Genomic DNA, 23,566 nt, shown 5'->3' with positions numbered 1-23,566 from the left:
CTGCTTCAAACAGGAGTTAATTTCTTGTTCTCGAGTTATAATTACTAGAAACATTGATAAAAAGAAGAAGTTTTTGTGTTTTTGTCTCTTATTCTCAAAGAAAGTGAGTGTTAATATTAGTGTAACCTCCGAAACATTCTAATATGTTAACTGTCACCTGCGAAACATCCATGTGTGAAAAATCCAAGTTTTAAAGAAATGATTGGAATTTCATTTAACCTACATAGGAAGGTAGCCCTTCTTAAAGACTTGCTATAGTAAGAGTTTGACCGGGCCTGCCCTCCAATAAATAGTTAAAATCTTCAAAATTACATGTCAATTGGTATATTTAGCAAAAATTTATAAATCTCATGTATTTTTTTAAAAATTCACTTTATATTCAACCCCAAATAGTTTTAATTCACAAACTGTATATTGTTGTTAACCATATAAACTTTGCATGGTGAAGTTTGACTACAGAGTTTTGTCAATATGGTGCAATTCATGAAAGCAAAATTTTGCTTAAATTTACTTCAGGTGCCAGGGTTTTCCTTAAATTACACCAATAACCCGTCAGCTTTAAGGTCTGAAATGTTATTTTTTTCAAAAATTTGAATACTTTCAAACAGGAATCAAACAGAATAATGAAAAAAATATTTTGTTTGAAATTTTGACCCTCCGAGTACAAAAGTTTCACCACTGATCGTAAAAAAGGCCATATTTCAAGAGCATGGTTGCAATTAGTCTGGATTCAAGGCATTTATCTGATCAGCAAATAGGTCATGACGACAATTATGACTTCTCTCTCTCTGTTTCGAGTTTGAAGAGCGTTACACATCAAAACCGTCGAAAATGGCTGCACATTGCAGTGTGATTTGGCAAAGTACCATTCGTTGCATTTTACATGGGCATACGTATATAGATTAAGCACAGACGCCAATGAACAATCACAAAACAAGTGCTATTATTATTGAACGAGTCCACTATCAGCTCAGAGTATGATTTTATGACTATGATAGAAGCCAACAGTTTGCACACTACTACCTGTTGGAGATTCCGAAGACAACGGAACCGACGTTACTCCATTTGAGGTCGGTTTAACTGTCGTACCAGCTAAGTAAACTGGTGAATTAAAAAAAAAAAGAACACACACACACATAGCATGTCTTTTTTATGATTGCATAACAGCATGACATCACCAACCACAAGGCGTATTTCAAGAGATGGTTGCAATTAGTCTGGATTCAAGGCATTTATCTGATCAGCTATAAATGCCATGACGAAAAACATGACTTTCTCTCTTTGTTTCGAGTTTGAAGAGCGTTACACGTGAAACCCGTCGTAAATGACTTCTCATTACAATTTGATTTGGCAAAGTACCATTCCTCGCATTTTACATTGCGTATAAAGATCACGCATATCATAAACGTCAATGGACAGTTACAAAAACAAATGCTGTATCATTAGATAACCGATTTCATTATCACCTCTAAGTATGCTTTTAAGTACTTTATGGTCACTACGGAATCTAAGACAAATAATGAAGGCCAACAGCTGGCACACTCCTACCTGTTGGAGATTTCGACGACATCGGAACCGACGTTACTCCATTTGAGGTCGGTTTGACTGTCGTACCAGCTGAATAAAACACACACACACACGGCAAAGACAGTTTAATGTTCCATGAACGATATTGGTTTTATGCTAAATGTTGATATTTCCTTTTGTATAATACACTTAAATACACTTAAATAAATAAATAAATAGATAAATAAATAAATTCAGTCCCAAATACCGCAAAAAAAAATTCAGTAGCTAAATTTTGTTACTTTGTCTGTCAAAATACTCTACGAAAATAACAGCGTCACAGGCATTACACCTGTTGCTTCAAAATGGTGTTTTAATTGTTTTCTATGTTTGACGGAATAATTTTTCATTATGTTAGGCCTATCTTTCTCTTATATTCTATGCACTCAACATAATCTTTTGTACGTTCTTATTTTCTCAAACTCTTGCGCTTCAGTTATAGTAATGGCCGTAATGTACTTACTGCCTGGAACAAAATTCCTTGTAGCTGTGGTGTTTCCAAGATAGTTTCCACTCACACAGAGATACTCCGTATCAAAATCGGGTGTTGCCCTAGTGAAAGCTGAAGCTGTTGAGACTGGAGATGGGTTGTCAGTGACGTTTTCGTAGATATAGAACATAGTGACAAATGGGTTTGGTTGGTCAGCTGACGGGATGGTACAGGTCACAGTGAGCATCGTGGTAGCTGTGTCGTCATAGAAGCCAACGGTCATGATACCAGCATCAGGCGGGACTACAAGGCAACAGTAATTTTCTCTATCAATTTCTGTGACATGTTTTGTCATTGTCAATCTATTCACTAACACGTTAGATGAACCATTTTTAAAGATTGTTTTTTACTACAACTATCATTTTTTTAAAGTTCTTTTGTTGCTTGTTTCCTGTTTGTGAATATCCTTTTCTTCCAATACTATTATTGATAGTAGAACACAATACAAATGAGATTTCAAACTGTTTCAATTTTCCCAAAGACAAACTCTCTAGATCTATTATAAGTTATTTGCCTTCCACTATAAGTTCGTAATTATGGAGAAATAATAGCAGTTTCAGACGGCACTTCCTCGCCAAAATCGGAAAACGGCTCTCGATCTAATTCATGATAATGATATGCAGAGACGTCATAAGTATAGGAAACAGCAGCCCTGGCCCGCATCGACCGACCTAATGTGTATACACTATCCTTGAGAATCGCACTTGAAAGATGTTACTGCTATGGGAGGATTATTTTTTGGCAAACATAAGCAGTTTTAGTATGATGTGTTCCAATTTCTACAGTACGTTTAGGAAAGCATATTCTTCAAAGGGACCACCATACCAGTTTCATAAAATCATTTGATGGTAAACTAGGACCCCGTTTACAGTGCGAGGCTCGGCCGAGCCCGGCCTTTTCTCAGTGTAAACGCAAACTGGGCCAAATGCGCTGCCAATTTTAGTCTGGCTTCCAGACCCTCTGTCTGTATATTTCGCTGTTCAGGATATTAACCCCCTCAACGTCGAAAACTAGTATAGTTTAAGGTGGTTTTGTCCTGCAAAGGATTTTTTCCTTCGGCAAAGGCCTTTGCCAGAACGGCGACTTTTTCGCCACGGAATTCAGTTGGCAAAGGGTCTGAAAACCATAATACCAAATTGCGTTTGTTTACAAGCAGAGCGCCAACTACGACAAAATATTGAACGGTTCGAATCAAAAGCGCGGCCGAGCCCTGCAGTGTAAACGGACAAAATTGCGGGGCTCGGCCTCGCAATTGAGGCTGGGCTCGGCCGCGGCTCGGCCGCGGTTCGGCCCAGCCCCGCACTGTAAACGGGGTCTGAGAACAAGGCAGAAAAATTCAGACGTGTTCTGGCTTAATATTTTTTTTTTCAATGATTGACAGTGCAACCCGACGAGTGCGGCCGAGTTGGTGTCATGCGGAATGCCAAGTATGTGCGTGCAGAACATTCTTTGGTATGCTGTGAACACTTCAAAGATGAATGTATTGATTAATCTGTGGCCATGAAGAGAAGACGGGTTTCTCTTGTCGATTTAAGTTAAAACTTTTTTTTTTTTTCAGTTACAACAATCAAACACGGCAGCTACGCCGCGGCCACACTGACCATCCCGAATTGTTTTGCCAACATGGCAGTCCCCGGATGACGCCGGATGTTCTTGACCTCCAAAAAAGTTGCCTCCCGGATGTCCAAGGATGCCCAAGGCGTCAACTCGGATCTCTCCCGGATCACCCCGGATCTGAACCGGGGTGATCCGGCATGTCTTTGTGACTCGGGTTTTACGTTCATTGTTGAAGAGTCGGCCTCAGGCGCAGCTGCAGTTGAGCATGAAGCTGCACCAGGGCGTACCGCAGCACTCCACTACTACCGGCTTATACTCGTACCAGATCTGTTAGTAGCAGAACCGGGCTTGGTGATGTAGTTCGTTGTGTAGAACATACGATTGTTGGTGCTTTAATTCATTTAATTGACTTGTTACTGAAAATAGTTTTAACTAAAATCGACAAGGGAAACCCATTTCCTTTTATGGTCACAGATTTATCAATACATTGTACATTCATCTTTGAAACGCTCCGAGCATAATTTACCCAAGAATGTTTCGCCACACGCGAATATTTCATTCCGCACGAAACTATGGAAGGCCATCGCCGCCAAAACGTGTGCCAAACCATACGCACACATGTCAGAACGTACGCATGCCTATTTCATAACGTACGCATGGTTCTGTCATAACATACGCATGGGACATTTGCTATCATTTTTCAATGAAATTCCCAACGTACGCATGCTTCTGTCATAACGTACGCGTGGTCTTGCCATTACATACGCGTGGATTCGGAAAAAATGGCACACTCTCAGACAGAACCAAGCGTATGTAATGAATGAACAATGCGTACGTAATTACAGAGCCACGCGTACGTTATGACGGAACCATGCGTACGTAATAACTCGACGATGCGTACGTAGTGCATAACATATTTTTCTGTAGCTATTACGATCTCGCACAACCAGTGAGAAAGTAATTACTAGTATAAGTTAACGTATCAGTTCTGTTTAGTTCAATTTAGAATCGGCCTTTATTCTGTTATCTACATAGAATGTATTTCAATGAAAGAGAGTATTCTCTTTTTTTCAAGAACAATAAGACGCACAATCAATTCAAAAGAGTAAAATTAAATATACAGTAGTCTGATGACAGAATGCAAAGTTGTGTTGATTTTAACACTTCACTTCAGGATAGAGGAATTAAACGGTGATCTAACTGATTTATGCTAGAACGATTTTGGCGGGAATGGAATGCAGGAAGCTGTCGTTATAAGTAGGCTAATGACTTGAAGAGACGAAAGTCTGTAGAAAAGAGTTTTAAAAAGATCATATGAAACTGAAAGTACAGAGGAAACGAGAAAACCATGCATGTAATTCAATATTCTGGAGTTGCATTGTGTTGATAAAAATAGACTGTCAAGTATAAAGGGGTGGAGTGAGAGCTGTGAGTCCTGTGTGTGCACTTAGCAAGAAGACGGTACGATATGCCTTAAACTGTATAGGCGTGAATTTTGTTGAATTATTTGATATTGGATACATTCATGAATAGTGATCCGAAATATCAAATGCATAAAGTATTTCGTGAATGACATAATTAGATGTTTACTGATCTTTACAGTTTGATATGCTTTTTCAAGGGAGCTTGGAAAGAAAAGCAAAGGTGTTGGGCATAATTTAATTCGTTTCGTCAGTGATTTCTATTAACTGCAAGGTCCGTGGTATGAGATAGAACTATGGAAGAGGAGTTGCTTCGGATTATTGAAATGCAAATCTTTGCAATGACGTGTGGGATAGGAGGTTGATATTGCAGTTGGGGATGAATGTATCGTGGAAGAAATGAGGTAATTATGTTGATGTTCTTCAACATAACAGACTGGTAGGTACGGATGTCATGTACTCTCATAGTTCTATAGTTGTTTTTAATAAGGAACCGGGTATGAGCTAAATAGTTAGAATACACATTCGAATGTCCTTTTCTGTAAGAGAAATAATCCATCAATTTTGGATTTATTACAGTTACTCCATAGAGTAGGCTATTATAGAAGTTGAGCCATGGTGAAACAAGATAGTTACTTAATGGGTTGAAAAGCAAAAATATTTTCGCGGCATGATATTGTCGCGACTTGGAGCCGACGGCCTTTTTTCGTGGCATAATTTAATGTTATCGCCACTGGCATTCAATGCATATGGTATAGTAGACAGAAACTGTCGAGTGCATTTAAATTTCGCCAACCTGGACTCGCGAAATTCTCGAATTGACAATGCACACAAACATTTCTGGTGTTCTAGGATAAATTAATTATCAGAACTTTTTTCTTGGGGAGGGGTCAATAGAGTAGAGTGTTTCAATTGCAATTGATACTTGTTCTACATCAACGTATAAATAGGCGCCGAATTAATCAGTGTTTAGTAGCAGCCACGGTAAGAAATAATCAAAGGCATACATATCAAGGCGGGATACAAATCTACGACCTCCTGCGATCTCCTGATCGTCGGCCAGGTGTCCTATCCACTCAGACCAACGGGCCTCGCCCGGCAGCCAGTGCTGGTTTTAATATCATACCAAGAATGCCCAATATATGCTCGACTGTGACTACAAAAAGCAAAACCACTGCATCTCTCTCCTACTGCCGAATCTCGTCCTGGAAATTGAATTTGGAGTTTTGTTGGTACTAGATTCAGGGGACGCCAACACCTCGGATTGTGACGAAATCCGAGATGAATAATGAAATTGTTTGCCAATAGAAGAGTCTCCCCGATTCGAAAGCAATCTCACTATGCAACTATTAGAAATTTAAGATAAACTTGACAATTTGTCAAAATTGCACTTTTCAGAAAACATTGGCCTTTCTATCACTCTGTATTGTTGTTCGCTGCAAGTTACTGTACTACCAGAGTTCTTGTGATACCGTTCATATACTATTGAACTAGATCTAAACACAGTAACAAAATATCTCTTAATATGCAGCTTTCATATCCGTATCTTCTCTATTCAAGAGTGAGTTCCGTACACAGCTACGATTGGTGTCACTCTGTTTGACTCAGCATAAGCTAAGTGTACATGTATACGATAATTGTCCTTGTGTTTGTTCGTGCATTCATCGCTTTTACCAAAATGGGGCAGACGACAAGGGAGGAGGTGTCATTAACCATTAACGGATACTTTTCATACACCTGTAGCTCTCTTTTTAACAGACCCCCTATTGCAGTAATGCTGACTTTGCCTCTGAATACAATATTACAAACGTCTTGTCTAAGGTTTATAACTGCATGCTTGAATTGATGTAGTTCTTTTTCCATGAATCCAATTAACAACAATTTCAGTTTTCACTACTCATTGCCAAACCCTTAAGGCAGGGCTCGACACTAACGGTGGCCCGGGGCCAGAAAAATTCAGAAATGAAGATTTTGTTGGCACATTACTAATGTTTGCCTTTACTTTTGGAAATAGACAGCGGTAACAATCGGCTCCGTAAGATGCTGAAATAAATGTCAGATGTTGCTTTTTAATTTTGGAAATTAATAACGGTAATATTCGACTCCGTATGATACTAAAATAACATTCGGCTCCGTAATTGTCAGATGATTAATTTCACTTTCGGAAGTGGACAGCAATAACATTTGGCTCCGTACGGTAATAAAATCAATGTCCGATGTTTGCTTATATAAATTTGGAAATGAATAACGGTAATATTCTGCTCCGTATGATACTAAAATAAATGTCTGATGTTTGCTTATACTTTTTGAAAATGAATAACGGTAAGATTCAGCTCTGTTCGGTGCTAAAATCAATGTCAGATATTTGATTTTGCGTTCGGAAATGAATAAGGATAACATTCGGCTCCGGAAGATGCTGAAATAAATGTCGAATGTTTGCTATGATGTTCGGAAATGAATACTAATAATATTCAACTCCGTACGATAATAAAATAAATCCCGGATGTTTGCTTTTACGTTCGGAAGTAAATAGCAGTAACATTCAGTTCCGGAAGATGCTAAAATAAATATCGAATATTTGCTTTGGCGTTCGGAAATGAATAACAATAATATTCAACTCCGTACGATGATAAAATAAATGTCTGATGTTTGCTTTTATGTTCGAATGTAAATAGCAACAACAATCAGCTCCGAAAGATGCTAAAATAAATGTCGAATGATCCCTTTGACATTCGGAAATGAATAACACTAAAATTTAACTCCGTACAATGATTAGATAAATGTCGGATGTTTGCTTTTTCTTTCGAAAGTAAATAGCAATAACATTCGGCTCCGGAAGATGCTAAATTGAACGTTCGGAAGTGAATAGCAGTAATATTCTGCTCCATACGATGCTAAAATAAATGTCGGATATTTGCTATTAAATTTCGCAATGAATAACAGTAACATTCAGCTGCGTTTGATGGTAAAGTAAATGTCTGATGTCTGCCTTGACGCTAAAAAATCAAAAACAGTAACATTCGGCTTCGTAATTGTCAGATGATTAATTTCACTTTCGGAAGTGGACAGCAATAACATTTGGCTCCGTACGGTAATAAAATCAATGTCCGATGTTTGCTTATATAAATTTGGAAATGAATAACGGTAATATTCTGCTCCGTACGATGCTAAAATAAATAACAGACTGTTGCTTTTACATTTGGAAATGATTAACGGTATCAATCGGCTCAGTTAGATATTGAAATAAATAGCGGATGTTTGCTTTCACGTTCGGAAATGAATTAGGATAACATTCAGCTCCGTAAGATGCTAAAATGAATGTCGGTGGTTTGCTTTTACATTTGAAAATGATTAACGGTAACATTCGGTTACATAAGGTGTTAAGATACTAGTAAATGTTGGATGATTGCTTTTGCAATCAGAAATGAATAACGGGAACTTTCGGTTCTTTACAATGCCAAAACAAATGTCGGATGTTTACAAATGTCTGCAAATGCTCCCACTTTATCAGTTCAAACGTAATTTTTGACAACCTAAATAGGCATCAACTTTTATAATAATCTACAAGCCTATTTGCTAAATCTTAGAACTCAGAATAGCAGCAAGATGACTGAATTTTCTATTTATTTATTTTAGACACGGGTACCTGTATCATTCCAACACACCCGCTATAGATTGATCATGAAATGAAAAGACAATGCGTACGTAATGACAAGACCATGCGTACGTAATGACAAGACCACCCGTACGTAAGGAAAAGGCCATACGTACGTAATGTCAAGACCATACGTATGTAATGTCAAGACCATACGTACGCAGTGTCAAGAATCTATTAGACCATACGTATGTAATGGCAGAAGCACACGTACGTAATGATAAGACCATGCGTACGTTATGACAGTAGCATGCGTACGCTAAGAATTTCATAGAAATATAATGACAAATGTCCATGCGTACGTTATGACAGAACCATGCGTACGTTCCGAAATGACCACGCGTACGTTGTGACAAGCACGCGTATGGTGTTGGCACGCGTTTTGGCGGCGATGGCCTTCCATACGAAACGTACTCGGCCACGCGTCATGTTCGTCTGGTTGCACTGTCAATAGGGGGAAAAGTCAGAACACGTCTTTTCGAAAACTATAATTCCCTAAACCTACTATAGAAATCGGAACATATCACACTAAAACTGCATTAATTTGCCAAACAATAATCCTCCCAGTAACATCTTGCATGTGCAATTTTGCACGGATAGTGTTTACACATTTAACTCGGTCAATGCATGCCAAATGTGTTCCTAGTTATTCGTCTCTGCTTAAAATTACAACGGAATCCGTTTTTCGATTTTGGCGAGGAAACTGATATGTTTTTCTTGTTATTTCTTCATAATTATGTATATATGCGACCCTGCATCACAAAACCAACAAAAAGTCGCCAAACATGGATTTTTAGTTCAGAACAGATTCTGAAAATGATATATGACTCAATTCAAATTGACTCTCCTAACCTATCCTAAAATTGAAAAGAAAGCGCACACTCCAGAAAAGTGTGAACTGAGAAAAGACAGGATGTAGACCACAGAGCAACAGCAATGAAGGGATTATCAGTTTATGCTGTTCAGCATAATCTGGTAAATTGATAATTTCAATCCGGTAAATTAGTTGATTATTTTGGTTAATCTCAATTAAAAATTGAGCATGCTTTATAAATGAATTCTGTTCATGTTAAATGCAAACTTTCCGCCATTTTTTCCGTCATTCTTTCTAAAATTATCAGAGTTGAAAGTGAAGGGTATGGACAGGGTTTTGAAGAAATGAAAAGGGGACTCTGTAAGAAACACCTAATCACACTGCTCTACAAAAAGGTGTTTGAGAAAAACGACCACAAACACAACTTCCTATCCGTTTTATGATCCCAAACTTCAGCATAACGTAGAAGACTTTCATAAAATATGAAAAACTCAAGATTTGCTAGGTTAACCCATTTCACCAATTTTCAGTCCTCACACACAATCAGTGCGTGTGACTTTTTGTTGATTTTGTAATGCACGGTCACATACCGTGAAAGACGAATGTTTTATGTCAGATCAGGAAAGTTTTCTTTCGAAAAATTGAAACATTTTTAAATTCAAATACATTTGCAATACCTCTTTAACAACTTATTTGTCCAGTCAAATGATTGTTTACACTACCCTGTATTTCTAAAGCATGACATTCAGCTATGACAACGAATATTTAATTGTTTTTTTGACATTTCAAACGGTTTTTTGATTTTGGCGTAAATTATGACTGCAAAATTAATGTGAGAGTATGGATTGAGGGGGGAGTGACAATTGCAAAATATTACAACGCAACCATCATATAAATTGTTTTCCTTATAAAGTGAGAAATAAAAGCAAAAAAAAAAAAGAGCAATGAGCAGAAATGAAGAGATATATTATTTTTGTAAGAACATTGATGTCGCGTTTGGACTTACAGTGAACATTGAGAGAAGCGATGCTGTCTTGCTGGTTAAGCCTGGTCAATTGATGCCCAGTTGTTTCACATCGTAGAGATTGCCTGTAATTATCCTTTGTTGGCACGAAGGTAAACGTACTTGTTGTATCAGTCAGATCTGAATCAACAGCATTTGGGTCATTTGTTGTGACTATCCCAGTAGTCTGCTGAACGCCTCCAAGATACCAGATGATGTCTACTACTGGTCGGCTTCCTACAGCTGTGCACACTGCCTCGTATGTTTCTCCAGCGATCAGAGTAGAATTCAGCGTTAATGATAAAGTTGGTGCAACTGTTAAAGAGTTGAAAGACACACACACACACACACACACACACAAATGTTAGAATCAAACACAAGTTGACACATACAAGTACAAACACATGTCGCACACACAAACACATATACTAATAAAGTCTTATAAGCAGTAACCAAAACAAAGAGTGCCCTTTTCTCGCTTTTAAAGTGTGTATCCTTAGCAGGTTAACTTTCTTTTTGCTTCGAACAACACATCTCGGTGTGACATCTTTTGTCATAATGCGGTTGTTTCTTATTAACACAATGTGAGAATTTAGAAAAGAGTATTGTCAGAGCAAATAATTTATATCAAACTTATTTCGGGATGAATGCCGGGTACTAAGTACTTTTTTCCTCATGTTTTGATCTGAAACCTTGGATGGCGTCATAATTCTGCTCCACATGCTGACCGTTGCTGACGGTGCAGTAAAGGACAATAATATCATCTCCCCCGACTAATTGATTAAGGTCTTTTCTTGGAGATCGTCAGCGACTTTCGGATCCTTTTGTCATGGCGGGTCACATTTCTATGGTACAATGCAGCGGCCGTCCCTTATTTTTTGTCCTTACGAAATGTAACGAATCTTACATTATCCTGCAAACATAAAGGTATACGTTTGTGTCGCATAAATATTACATCATAATCATTAGAAACATGAGGACGAGACGAATATGTTATATAATTATGTCTCGGAAGAATGAGGGGGGGGGGGGGGGGAGGTTTAATGTTGGTCGTGGGCCTATATCTATTTATCAACAATCTGCGAATATTCTGTTTTGCACGTCCTACACCTAGAAACTGTTGTGAAACACCATTAAAACAATTTGCCTCACTTGTTTGTCTTGCAGCACGAGTTTTTATGCAATGATAGAAATATCATATTATAGGAGCATTGTTGCGAAATGGATAATCATCGCACACGACATTAATGTTGATCACGCATATTACAAATAAGAAAGTACAAAAGCAACGGAACACCACGCAAAGGAAACTTTTACTGCAAGGGTGGGAAAAGGAATAATGTAATGCGTTTGCATTCAAGTGTGATCAAGTGTGATCAGTGGCACGTGCCCCGGGCGCCACTCCTAGGGGGCGCAAAAAAAAAAACGAAAAAAAAAAACGAAGAAGAAGAAAAAAAAAGAAAAAACGAAGAAAAAGAAGAGAAAAAAAAAGAAAAGAAGAAGAAGAAGAAGAAGAAGAAGAAGAAAACTCGCCCGGAAGGGGGGGGGGGGGCAGAAAACCAAATCAAACAAGATAAAAACAAAACATGATGACGCGGTCACACGGACAAAATGACCATGCTTATTGTGTTCACACAAGAATTCCAGGTTCTGCAAGCTGAAATACAAAAATTTTCGGCTCGATCGCCAACATTTATATAAAAAAGAAGGTAAGAACAAAACGTGATGATGACGCGGACAAAATGACAATGTCTATTGTGTTCACACATGTCATTTTATATTTAGCAGGCAAAATGTTTCACGGAGCAGCGGCTGCAATTTCTTTCGTTCTGAAGCGATCGCCAATTGGATCAAAAGAAGGCGCCAACGGTTATGAACATGGGGGGGGGGAGGAGGGGCGCAAAAAAACAACAAATCAAACAAGATAAGAACAAAACGTAATGATAACGCGGAAATATACAAATTTCGGCTCACTCGCTCGTACGATTTAGAGTGTTTTTTCAAGTCCTCAGTTTGTTGGTATAAATCGTTATCTATACGGCCGTCACTATATCTTGATTAGAATTGTAAGATTTAATAAGCAAAAAATGACAAGAGTTCCATGTTTTGTAAGCTGAAATACAAAAATTTTCGGCTCGCTCGCTGCGCTCGCTCGCTAAATTTATAAAAAAAAACCAAAACAAAAAACGTGACGATGACGCGGACAAAATGACAATGTCTATTGTGTTCACACATCTCATTTTATATTTAGCAGGAAAAATGTTACTCGGAGCAGCGGCTGCAATTTCATTCGTTCTGAAGCGATCGCCGATTGGATCAAGAAGACGCCAACGGTTTCGAACATATAACGGGGGGGGGGGGGTGCAAAAAAAAACAAGTCAAAAAAGATAAGAGCAAAACGTAATCATGACGCGGAAATATACGAATTTCGGCTCACTCGCTCGTACTATAAAACAGAGTATTTTTTCAAATCCTCAGTTTGTTGGTATAAATCGTTATATATAAGGTCGTCACTATATCTTGATTAGAATCGTAAGATTTAATAAGCCAAAAATGACAAGTATCCCATGATTTGTAAGCCGAAATACAAAAATTTTCGGCTCGCTCGCTGCGCTCGCTCGCCAAAATTTATATTAAAAAAGTGATAAGAACAAAACGTGATGATGACGCGGAAATATACAAATTCGGCTCACTCGCGCGTACTAATTTAGATTATTTTTTAAAGTCCTCAGTTTGTTGGTATAAATCGTTATCTATCAGACCGTCACTATATCTTGATTAGAATTGTAAGATTTGATAAGCAAAAAGTGATAAGAATTCCATGTTTTGTAAGCTGAAATACAAAAAATTTCGGCTCGCTCGCTGCGCTCGCTCGCCAAAATTTATCAAAATTCATTACATTTAAATCACTCTCAAAAGGCCCCTTTTAAGTGCTTGAAAAAGCATATCATGTGCACTTGGTTTAAAGTCCCTACCGGGATGGGGTTGGGTTGAACACTTTTTCAGAAATTAGGGGCGCAATTTTCGCGCTTGCCCCGGGCGCCGTTTCACCTAGATACGCCACTGAGTGTGATGTCATAGGTATTCATGACTTGTATGAAATTGACTTGTATTTGTAAAATGACTTGTAAATTCTGATCCTTATTAATGATAATGATAATGATTATGAATAACATCTACTTAGCGTTTGATAGTGATGTTTCTAAGCGCATCGATCCGGAAAAAAAGTATGACATTGAGGTAAAATACAGCATTATGTTTATGTAAATATTATGATATAAAGACAGCAGCAGCAGCAACAACAACAACAACAGAATTAGGGTTGATTAAACAGATAAGTTTTTAACAATGACTTGAACTTATCAACATTTTTAGCATTACGAATATAGAGAGGGCGTTAATTCCAAAGAAACGGGGAAGTAACAGAAAAAAGAACTATCACCATAACGGGTACAGGTGCGGGGATCATGTGAAAGTTGGAGAGTGGAGGAAGAATCAGAGAGAACGGGTTTAAGTGGAGGAGCGGAAAGAAATTAAGTCTTTAAGATAAGATGGGATAAGATTATTACATATCCTTGTAAACAATAAGGAGGATTATAAAGGTGATACGTTGATGTATGGGGAGCCAGTGGAGGGATTGGAGAACAGGAGTAATGTGGTCAGATCTTTTTGTAAGGGTCACAAGCCTAGCAGCTGTATTTTGAATTCTTTGAAGTGGTGCAATACTCGAAGCAGGGCTACTCAGTCCAACAAGAAGGGAATTCCAGTAGTCAAGATGAGAAGAAACAAATGCGTGAATGAGACGTTCAGTGGAAGACTGATCCAATAACTTACGTATTTTACCAATTTTACAAATACCCCAAGCAGAAAAACATGAATTCTGAGTGTGTTGTTGAAAGTTCAGATGCTTATCTACAATAACTCCGAGATCTCTGATGGACTGAAAGATGGTGATAGCACTGTCTTCAAGGGAAAATTCTGTAAGAGCACTACCCCACCTGAACTTAGAATGAACATATAAAAATTCTGATTTGACACAATTCAGTTTCAAATAATTATCGCGAGACCATTGCTTAATATCATCAACACATCTGCTATGTTTGCAGAATGCTTTGATTTGGGTATTTGGTTGTATAATTATGTAAATTTGAGCACCGTATTCTGATTCCTTATTCGTAGTTCACTAATTTTATTTTCAACAGTATAACATCTATACATATAAAACTAAAGATTATAAGGAGGCATTGGAACCTGATAGATCAGTCACTTTTGGTCCTTCTTGTAATCTAAATGCTATATTACTAGTAAACTTACCCTCAACAGTAACTTGTGCAGCTGGTGCAGGATTCCCCACCTCATTCGAATGACAAACATAACTCCCTTCCTCTGCAACCTGTGTATCAGTGATTGTCAGTGTAGATGATGTGGCATCATCTGATACACTGAAGTCAGCATATTTTGGTAAAGGAGTTAGTTTGTTCCCTCCACTGAACATGGTGACAGAAGGGCTCACTGTATCATCACTCCATGTGAAAATTGATGATGTTCCTCCAGTCACTGTACATCTCAGCTCTGTGTTAGTTCCAGCTTCCACTGCTACAGATGAAGGTCCATTGAGCGTCTGGCAGTGTGTTACCATTATTACCTGCAAGTAGAGAGGGAGAAAGAGAAGAACGGTATCTTACACGTTTGTGTTTGGTGTAGGTGCATGCTGGCTATATTGGACAGTGTAATATTTATTGTATATTCACAAAAAGCACTACATATGCCATCTACTGCTGAATGTCTGATATGTTGCTTAAATACAAAAACAAAACAAAACACGGGACTCTTTAAAGAAAAATAAAGATTTGTCCCAACAATACTGACATAAACTCAGATTTCATTCATTTCATTTCACACATGCATGTTCACATGCATTTTTTTTTATTTTCATTTCCAATCAAACACAGGTAATACACTTTGACATGATTACATATATTGGAACATAATAATCTTAATATATCTTAATAATCTTAATAATAAATCAAAATAAATCTTAAATAAAATAGATATGCAAGATAATGTCTCCACGAGGGAGCTCATAATGAATGTCTTGTAGAGGGATCTTATTATAATAAACGACGTTTTCAAATTACATCGTTATACTTACGCCGTGCAGAATCATTGTTGCAACCGAAATGTACATTAGGTGATAAGGCGCCATGGCTGTATTCTGTTCAAAGCGGGGGAAAGCAGACAGCAAAAAAAAAAATAAATAAAATCAGAGTGCGTGTATAAGAAATACGTTTTCAAGCCATCATAACTCTTGTATTGTCATTGCAATTTAGTATCTATTCATTTCATTTTATTTTCATACTTCTCATTTATGAACATTACAACAGAAACCAGACAAGTTCTTTTACCTTGTGAACAATGTGCAGAAAACAAACAATATACATGGTGATAACACAGTAATTACATGTAATGATAACTGGTCAAAATCGAAATCGAAATGGGGTTGATCAAAGAGAAGTATGACGGGACCTACATGAAAGCTAGCTTGTTTGGCTGTAAGCCCCGAGTAATCAGTGTTTGTGAAAAAGAAACGGAGAACGGATAGAAGACCAGAATGATGATGTAAGGTTGCCAAATTTTATGTAATAAAAAAGAAGAAGAAAAAGAAGTAGAAGAAAAACAAACAAACTATACATTAATATGAACTTACTGTGACCGAGCCATCATTATTATACAGCCTACTTTGGTGTATATACTATAAACTATTGTTGCATTAAAACTTTCACCAGGATATGATCAGTAAGACACAAAAAGTAACATGTACAACTATTAAGCCATTTGGTGCCTGCCGTCAAGCTCTGCATAGAAGGTTAGAGAGGGACAGAGGGAAAGAGGAAGAGAGGGAAACGAAGTAGAGTGTGGAATTGCTAATGATGAATTCAGAGAGCCCCATGGCAAGACCCTAAATGGAATCTGTAACGTGTTGACAAAATGTTTGATTGGACAATAACATACCACAGTATTACATAAGACATTACGACTGTTCAGTGTCTGCAAAATATGCACTCAATAAAAACTCTTTTAATTTACGTTTAAAGGAATATAAAGACGAGCAGCTTGTTATTTCGGGGGAGAGGTCATTCCAGTATCTAGGGCCCGTATACATTATCGTTTTTTTAGCGAAAATTGTTCGAGTACGTGGAAGGTGAAATGCGTCACTTTGGCGGGTAGGATAATTATGAATCAAATAGTTTTTTCTGAACATGCTAGTAAAAACATCCGGTAACTCGTTGGCAGAAAATTTGTACATAAATATGCCGACGTTGTAACTGAACAGATCTGATATTTTCAGTATCTTATTTTTCAAAAATAAATCATTCGTGTGGGACAAATATCCGACATGGTTGATATTTCTGATGGCACGTTTTTGAATACGGAACAGTATATCAAGAAGATTTCTAGTTGCATTCCCCCACACAAGAATACCATAATTAAGGTACGGAGTAATCAAAGTAGAATAAAGATTAAGCAGAATTTGACTTGGAAAAACACTCTTAAGTTTATTAAGAACACCCGTATTTTTAGAAAGAATGTTACTTAAATAACTAACGTGGGATTTCCAAGATAAATCACTATCAATAAAAAGCCCTAAAAATTTTATACTACTGACTTGATTTAATTCAGTTTCATTAAACTTAATATGAAAAGGAAGGGTTTTAAGACTATTGCTAAAAAGCATACAATGAGTTTTATCAATATTAAGTGACAATTTGTTGGCGTATATCCAAGATTGCACAGATTTAAGTTCTTTATTCACTGTGTTAACAAGAGTATAAGGATCTCTGTGTGTAAAAAACAGATTGGAGTCGTCAGCAAAACATATAAAGGAAAGAATTGGCGAGGAACTAGGAAGATCGTTAATGTACAAAATGAACAATAGTGGGCCTAGTAAGGAGCCCTGTGGAACACCACATGAAATTAACTTTAACTGAGAATCACGGCCATTTATACTCACAAATTGTTTTCTGTTTGATAAATAATCTCGAAACCAGTCCAAAGCCTTCCCACGTATACCATAATGTCGTAGCTTGTAAATCAAAATATCGTGGTCAATTGTGTCGAAGGCCTTCGAAAAATCAAGAAAAACTCCAATAGTGTGGGAGACATCATCTATAGCATGAGCAACTTTATGGATAAAAGTGAGTAAGGCATGGGTCGTACTGTGGTTTTTCCTAAAACCAAACTGGGAGTTACAAAAAACTTCACACTTTTCGAGAAATTTGTGTGTGCGCGTATATACCAACCTTTTAAGAAGTTTTGAAAATGAAGTTAACAAAGATATAGGGCGATAATTTGTCACAGATTCTTTTTGTCCTTTTTTAAAAATTGGTACTACTTTAGCTATTTTCATTTTTTGTGGAACTATGCCAGTAGATAACGATAAATTAAAAATGTGTGTTAATGGTATAACTATTTCATTAATGATGTTTTTAAGGAGAAAATTGGTGATTCCATCACATCCAGAGCTTTTCTTAGTGTTCAAGTTTTGCACGATATCTCTGATTTCTTCTTCAATGACAGGTTCAAAAAAAAGAGACTGCTGATTCTGGTCTTTTAGAAAGTAATAAAAATCAGTATTTGAATGCGGAATACTGCTGGCAAGATTAGGTCCTATGCTTACAAAGTATTCATTGAATACTTCTGCCACGTCAGCTTCATCTTCAATATACTTATCATTATTAATAATATGCCTAGGTGGTTCGATGTTATTTTTAGTGTTCAGCGCTTCATTTATCACCTTCCACGTACTCTTGATGTCATTTTTATGCTTGATAAATTGCTTTGAAAAATGCATTCGTTTGGCTAAACGTATGGATGATGTAAGAACGTTGCGATAATGCACATACCGAGACCGAGTTCGACTGTTAGGATCACTTCGGTATTAATTTGTAGAAAAGAGCATTTTTACGGTTAATAGACCTCAGGAGAGATTTCGTAATCCATGGTTTCTTTGGAACCTTTTTACGGTTTAAACGAGTAAATGGCTTAACGGGTATAATGGAATTGAATGCGGACGATAATATTTGTGAAAAGTGTTCAAAAGCTAAATTTGCATCACTTTGGTTATTAACAATTGACCAATTAACGGATCCTAGTCTCTCCCTAAGTCTATTAAGATAAGTTTCTGACATTTCTCGAAAACCAGAATTGGGCGAATAAAAAGAGGCATTACTTATGTTAACATTGGGCAGAACAGCGAAAATCGGAAAATGATCGGATACATCAGACACTATTACACCAAACGTGATATTGGAAAGAGAACTATTAACAAAAATGTTGTCAATTAGAGTTGCTGTGACATCTGAAATTCGAGTGGGCTTCTTTATAAGAGGTGAAAAGGATTCGGATAACATCACATTGAGGAAATCTTGGCATGCGGAGTTGGTATGACAGTCTAAAAGGTTGAAATTGAAGTCACCCATGATGAAACAACTTTTATTCTCCAAATATTTATCAGCTAAAAGTACGGATAAAGATTCAATAAATTCAGTGGGGCTTGTATTTGGAGGTCTGTATATTTCACCGACAACAATACTTTTTCTATTTGGAACCCTAATTTCAATGAAAATACTCTCAATAACTTCAGACATTAAACTGAATTCGTCTAAGAGTTCATAATTCAAATTCTGAGTGACGTAAAGCCCAACTCCGCCGCCTTTTTTACCTGCCCTGTTTTTTGTCAAAAGTGTGAAGCCATCAATGGTAAATAGCGAAGAAGGTGATGTTTCATTTAACCAGGTTTCACTGATTCCGATAACCTGACTATCAAATTTAACTTGATTCACGAACATATTGAATTGATCAAAGTTTTTGTTTATACTCCTTATGTTAAAGTGCGAAATAAAAAATTGGTTTGGATTAGAATGAGATAATGAAATTATGTCGTCTTCAATGTGGTATTCTGTAGGTGGTGTTTGACGACTGGTGTCGTTTACATCAGAATCAAGTATCAGTTCGTGAGCTTGTGAGTTCAAAAAACTAATTATATCAGGGTTCTTACCCTCTTCGCTATTTGTGGCATGTACGGGTACATCCTCTTTGTCTTGTGCATAAGCAGACATAACAACGATTCCATTATTCATATCATTCACACTATTTGACTCAGCCATTGTGAAAGAGTTTCAGAACAGTGGGTATTACATAAACTTGTTGACACAAAACTCTGCTTTTGAACTTGTTTGCTGCTTGCTGTTTAGGGAGAAGACGACATTCACCTGTCTGAGTTATATAAGATGCTTGAGTAGCTAGCAAAGGAATGTCTTTAAACAAAACATGAGCAAGCATTATGCGTAAACCAAGCTTGAAGTGCGAGTACGATTTTTGTCTTGAGGTAGGGATTTCACGGGATGATTTACAAAGAAAAATACCTGTGTTTGTCAGTACAAGCAGCAAGAAAACTGTATAAAAAGCAGGGAGAGACACTGGAATGACTATTTTCCCCTTTGAAGAAATGTGACACATTTGAGTAGCTACGTACGTACAGACATTGACAGCAAAAATGTCGGTTGTACGGTTACAACCAGAAAATAAGAAACACTTGAAACATGTTAACAGCTTGTGTTCACTGGGTGTGGAATAATGACAGGGGGTGTGAATTTGGCTACTGGAGTATCTGCATACCAGAAAAAGAAGGGACAAGTTCATGTGGTCACAAATAAGAATTGTGTCGATACATTTTGTGCTATTATCATAGGCATTTAAAAGTGCACGCTTGGCACACATATAAAAGAAATTAAAAATGTTTGTGGAGCTTGCGTTTGGCATTTCAACATAGATATACCTTCTATAAAAAACAGAAGGAATAAATGACGTTGAACATAATGTGCATAGATCAAAACTTACTATATCAAACAAGGTAAACGCAACTGTCTCAACCTCTGAGAACAGAAGCAGGAATACCATTAACACGAGAACGGAATTATACATTTCTTTAACCGTTTCCAATAGAGACAATTTGTGGTCACCCCTCCCTCCTATACATGTGAACAGAATGACGAGCAGAGATGACATTTTCTTTTTTCCTCTTGTCAACCCTTTTCTATTGTAAACAAGGAAAAAAAGTATCATTATGATACAGATTCTGAATTACATATTACTGGTACAATGTACCCAATGTCATTACTTTTTGGTTGCTGTTGGAGAAAAAAACAACAACAGCAATAAAGTTGGAGGTAATGTATTAAAATCATTCATATTGGGTTTAATATAACCTGCAGTTGAATGCAACAAGATTCATGTCAAGCCATTTACGTACATACCAATGCACAATCCGTGAAATTGTGTAGAAAAAACAAATATTACATTATTTCACAGCATTAGGCGAGTCGTTGAACATAATTTGATAAGGGTAAAATAAATGACAATTATCCGGTTACAACGACTGCCTTGGTAATAAGACAACAGTGGGCTACAGCACAAAACACACTGCTCAAGTATTGTTGCAAACTGATTGTAATGGTGTGGCTACGTATTTCGAACTGAGTATGATTAAGGTGTGAAATACGAATTACCTGCGAGACCTATTAAGGACGACGTTCGTTCGTGTCAAAATCAGTTAAAATTACATATTTCAGATGGACTTTGATAATGTGAAACGATTTTACTGGGAAGCATACTATGGACGACGTCCGTTCATGTCCAAACCAGTTGTGAATTACAAATTAAATTTGGTTAACAAGCTGGTTGGAAAACGTACTGTAGACGGTGTTCGTACGTAACAAGATCGACTAGTTTGGTATACACAGCGTTTAAATACAGAGTCACAGGTTGCATCAGCACCTTTCAGATCAAGTTCATTCTTCTCGTAAAAGTGATAACAATGTAAATCAGTATCAAAGCTCAGTTGTGTAGTAAATGAGGTTTAGAAGGGCACGTACATTTTATGTGGACTTCTTCAAAATAAATGTGGAATGGTGAACTAACCAGATAAGTTGCGCTAAGAGTTTGCGATAGAGGATTCGTCGCTTACCGTAAACGCTGTAGTTTTGTGCTGATAAATCCTTGGGTCACATGGAGATGTTTAGAGGGAAAAAAGCAGAAAACTAACGAACGCAGTAGATGACTTAGCCGAAGATTGGAATGAAGATTTAATCTTTGTATTGGTTCCACACCGCTGTGCCTCTTTCCTTCCAGTAGAGCAGCACTCTGGTACCAGCCACTGATATTTTGGTGGAAACATTTCTTTCCTTCCTCATGTTGTACGCGACTTTCGCGAGGGAACTTCTCGTAGCTTTAAGGGCGGGTGGGAGATCCGTGCGAACGGTTATTCTGCGGGTTTCCTGCGGGTCAGTGGCAGCTGAGGCGTTGGCTGACCGTGGCTGGCGCTGGCGTTGGCGCTCATCAAACGCAGCGAGGACTTTATTTCTGTCCTTCATGTAGACAAATTTTGCGATGATGGCGCGAGGGGCTGGGGCTTGGGGAGAGCCCTCGTTGGATTGGGTGGGTGCATTGCGTCGGGGAAGTCGATGCGCATTGACCAGGGCGATGGTGGCGGCTTCGTCGTGGCTCAACCCTAGGTAGACAAAGGTATCTCTAAGCAGATTCTCAACCTATTGGGTTGTTATGTATCTTTATCTTGGAGGCTGTCGGTAGAGATATTCATTATCTTGTAGACTGGCCTGACTGGGCAAATGCAGAGAGCGATTTGCAAGTCATTATTATTTTTTTTTCTGCTTTTGATAATTACAAACATCTACGTTGATATTTTCTTTGATTTATTGTATTTTATGGTAGCATGTTACCAGGTTGATAGATACACCACTATATACTTCTGTTTTTCTTGAATGTAGAAAACGAGAAATAAGCGGGAAGATATGACTCGGCTTATTTTCTTAGCGGCCACATGTCTAAAGCGACCACTGAAAACCCCCCGAAAGAAAAATCCTGTTAAAGAACCTGCGTATAGCGGCCACCTATCCAACACAGCCAGCGGCCACAAATTTTGTTTCCCGCGGTAGATTTTAACCTGTCTATAGCGGCCACAGATCCAATGGAGCCGTAGTTGAGCCGATAATTCAGCTTGTTTTTCTGCTTTGTAGCCGTGAGAGTAATTCACGGGCAACGTTTGGTGACCGCCACCGCTGCATTCATCACTCATTCCAGTCATTATAATGCACTAGTGTTAAGCTTTCTTCACGACTGTACGTAGGCCGACGCATGATACTGTGCGACCGGTGATAAACACCAGCATTATCCAATGCATGAAACACACGTGTGCATGTACACATTCATGTAGGCCTACATGGAAGTACCTTCCGGGGCCAACGAAACGTTTTCAGAAGTTTGAGGGGCTCTTCCGGGTTTCGTGAGCTGACAAGCAACTGACAAGCAAAAAAAACAAACAAACAAACAAACAAACAAAAAACAAGAAAAGATAAAAAAGGGGTCTTCAGCGCCAAAACATAACCTTACCGCAGCCACACTTCAAGATCTAGGCCTATATCCAGATATCTATTTATTTATAGTGCACCTACGTACTTCCGGGTTAAATAAAAAGTTGTGGGGGGGGGGGGCAAAGAGATTACACCTTATGTATTCCTTTGTATCGTGCAGACAAAGTGGGGGGGGGGGGGGGGACGAGCCCCCTGACTCCCTCCCCCGTTCCGCCGGCCATGCCTACAGATCGTATATAACAATTATGTACGCCCACTATTTTTTTTTATCATGGCTACATATACTAAAACACTGATCAATTCAGTGCTTATTTACGTCTATGTAGGGCAATTTGTCAATCAGTTGCAAAGAAAAATATCTGGACATAAGAATTTCATGAATTTGAATAACAAAGCAGTACCCGCTGCATGCTATAAGGATTAGAACCAACACTTACTGTCGGGCGAAAGCTCGGTGGTCTAGTGGAGATGACGCCTGTCCGGTGATCAGGAGGTCGTATAGGTTCGAATCCTGCTCGAGTATGTACGCCCATGATTCTTTATCATGGCTACTACTAAAACACTGATCAATTCAGTGCTTATTTACGTCGATGTAGGGCAATTTGTCAATC

General features: G+C 37.9%; 1 protein-coding gene across 1 annotated transcript in view; it reads right to left on the bottom strand.

Annotated features, from left to right (window-relative positions):
• LOC139711393 (fibroblast growth factor receptor 4-like) overlaps positions 1-10,543 on the bottom strand; it is a 29,014-nt gene extending 18,471 nt beyond the window's left edge. Inside the window, exons 1-3 of the mRNA XM_071623278.1 lie at positions 10,510-10,543; positions 2,030-2,299; positions 1,549-1,617 (exon numbers count right to left, since the gene is read on the bottom strand). Of these exons, the coding sequence (XP_071479379.1) occupies positions 1,549-1,617; positions 2,030-2,279 (319 nt within the window). The 5' untranslated portion in view covers positions 2,280-2,299; positions 10,510-10,543. The remainder of the gene's footprint in view (positions 1-1,548; positions 1,618-2,029; positions 2,300-10,509) is intronic.
• Positions 10,544-23,566: the final 13,023 nt, after the last annotated feature.

This window comes from Diadema antillarum, unplaced genomic scaffold (genome assembly GCF_040938485.1).
Source record: "Diadema antillarum isolate AM-2024a unplaced genomic scaffold, OU_Dant_1.0 seq00001654_RagTag, whole genome shotgun sequence".
NCBI classification, from domain to species: domain Eukaryota; kingdom Metazoa; phylum Echinodermata; class Echinoidea; order Diadematoida; family Diadematidae; genus Diadema; species Diadema antillarum.
Note: the sequence above shows the minus strand (reverse complement) of the source record. Positions and strands in the feature narration are given on the sequence as shown.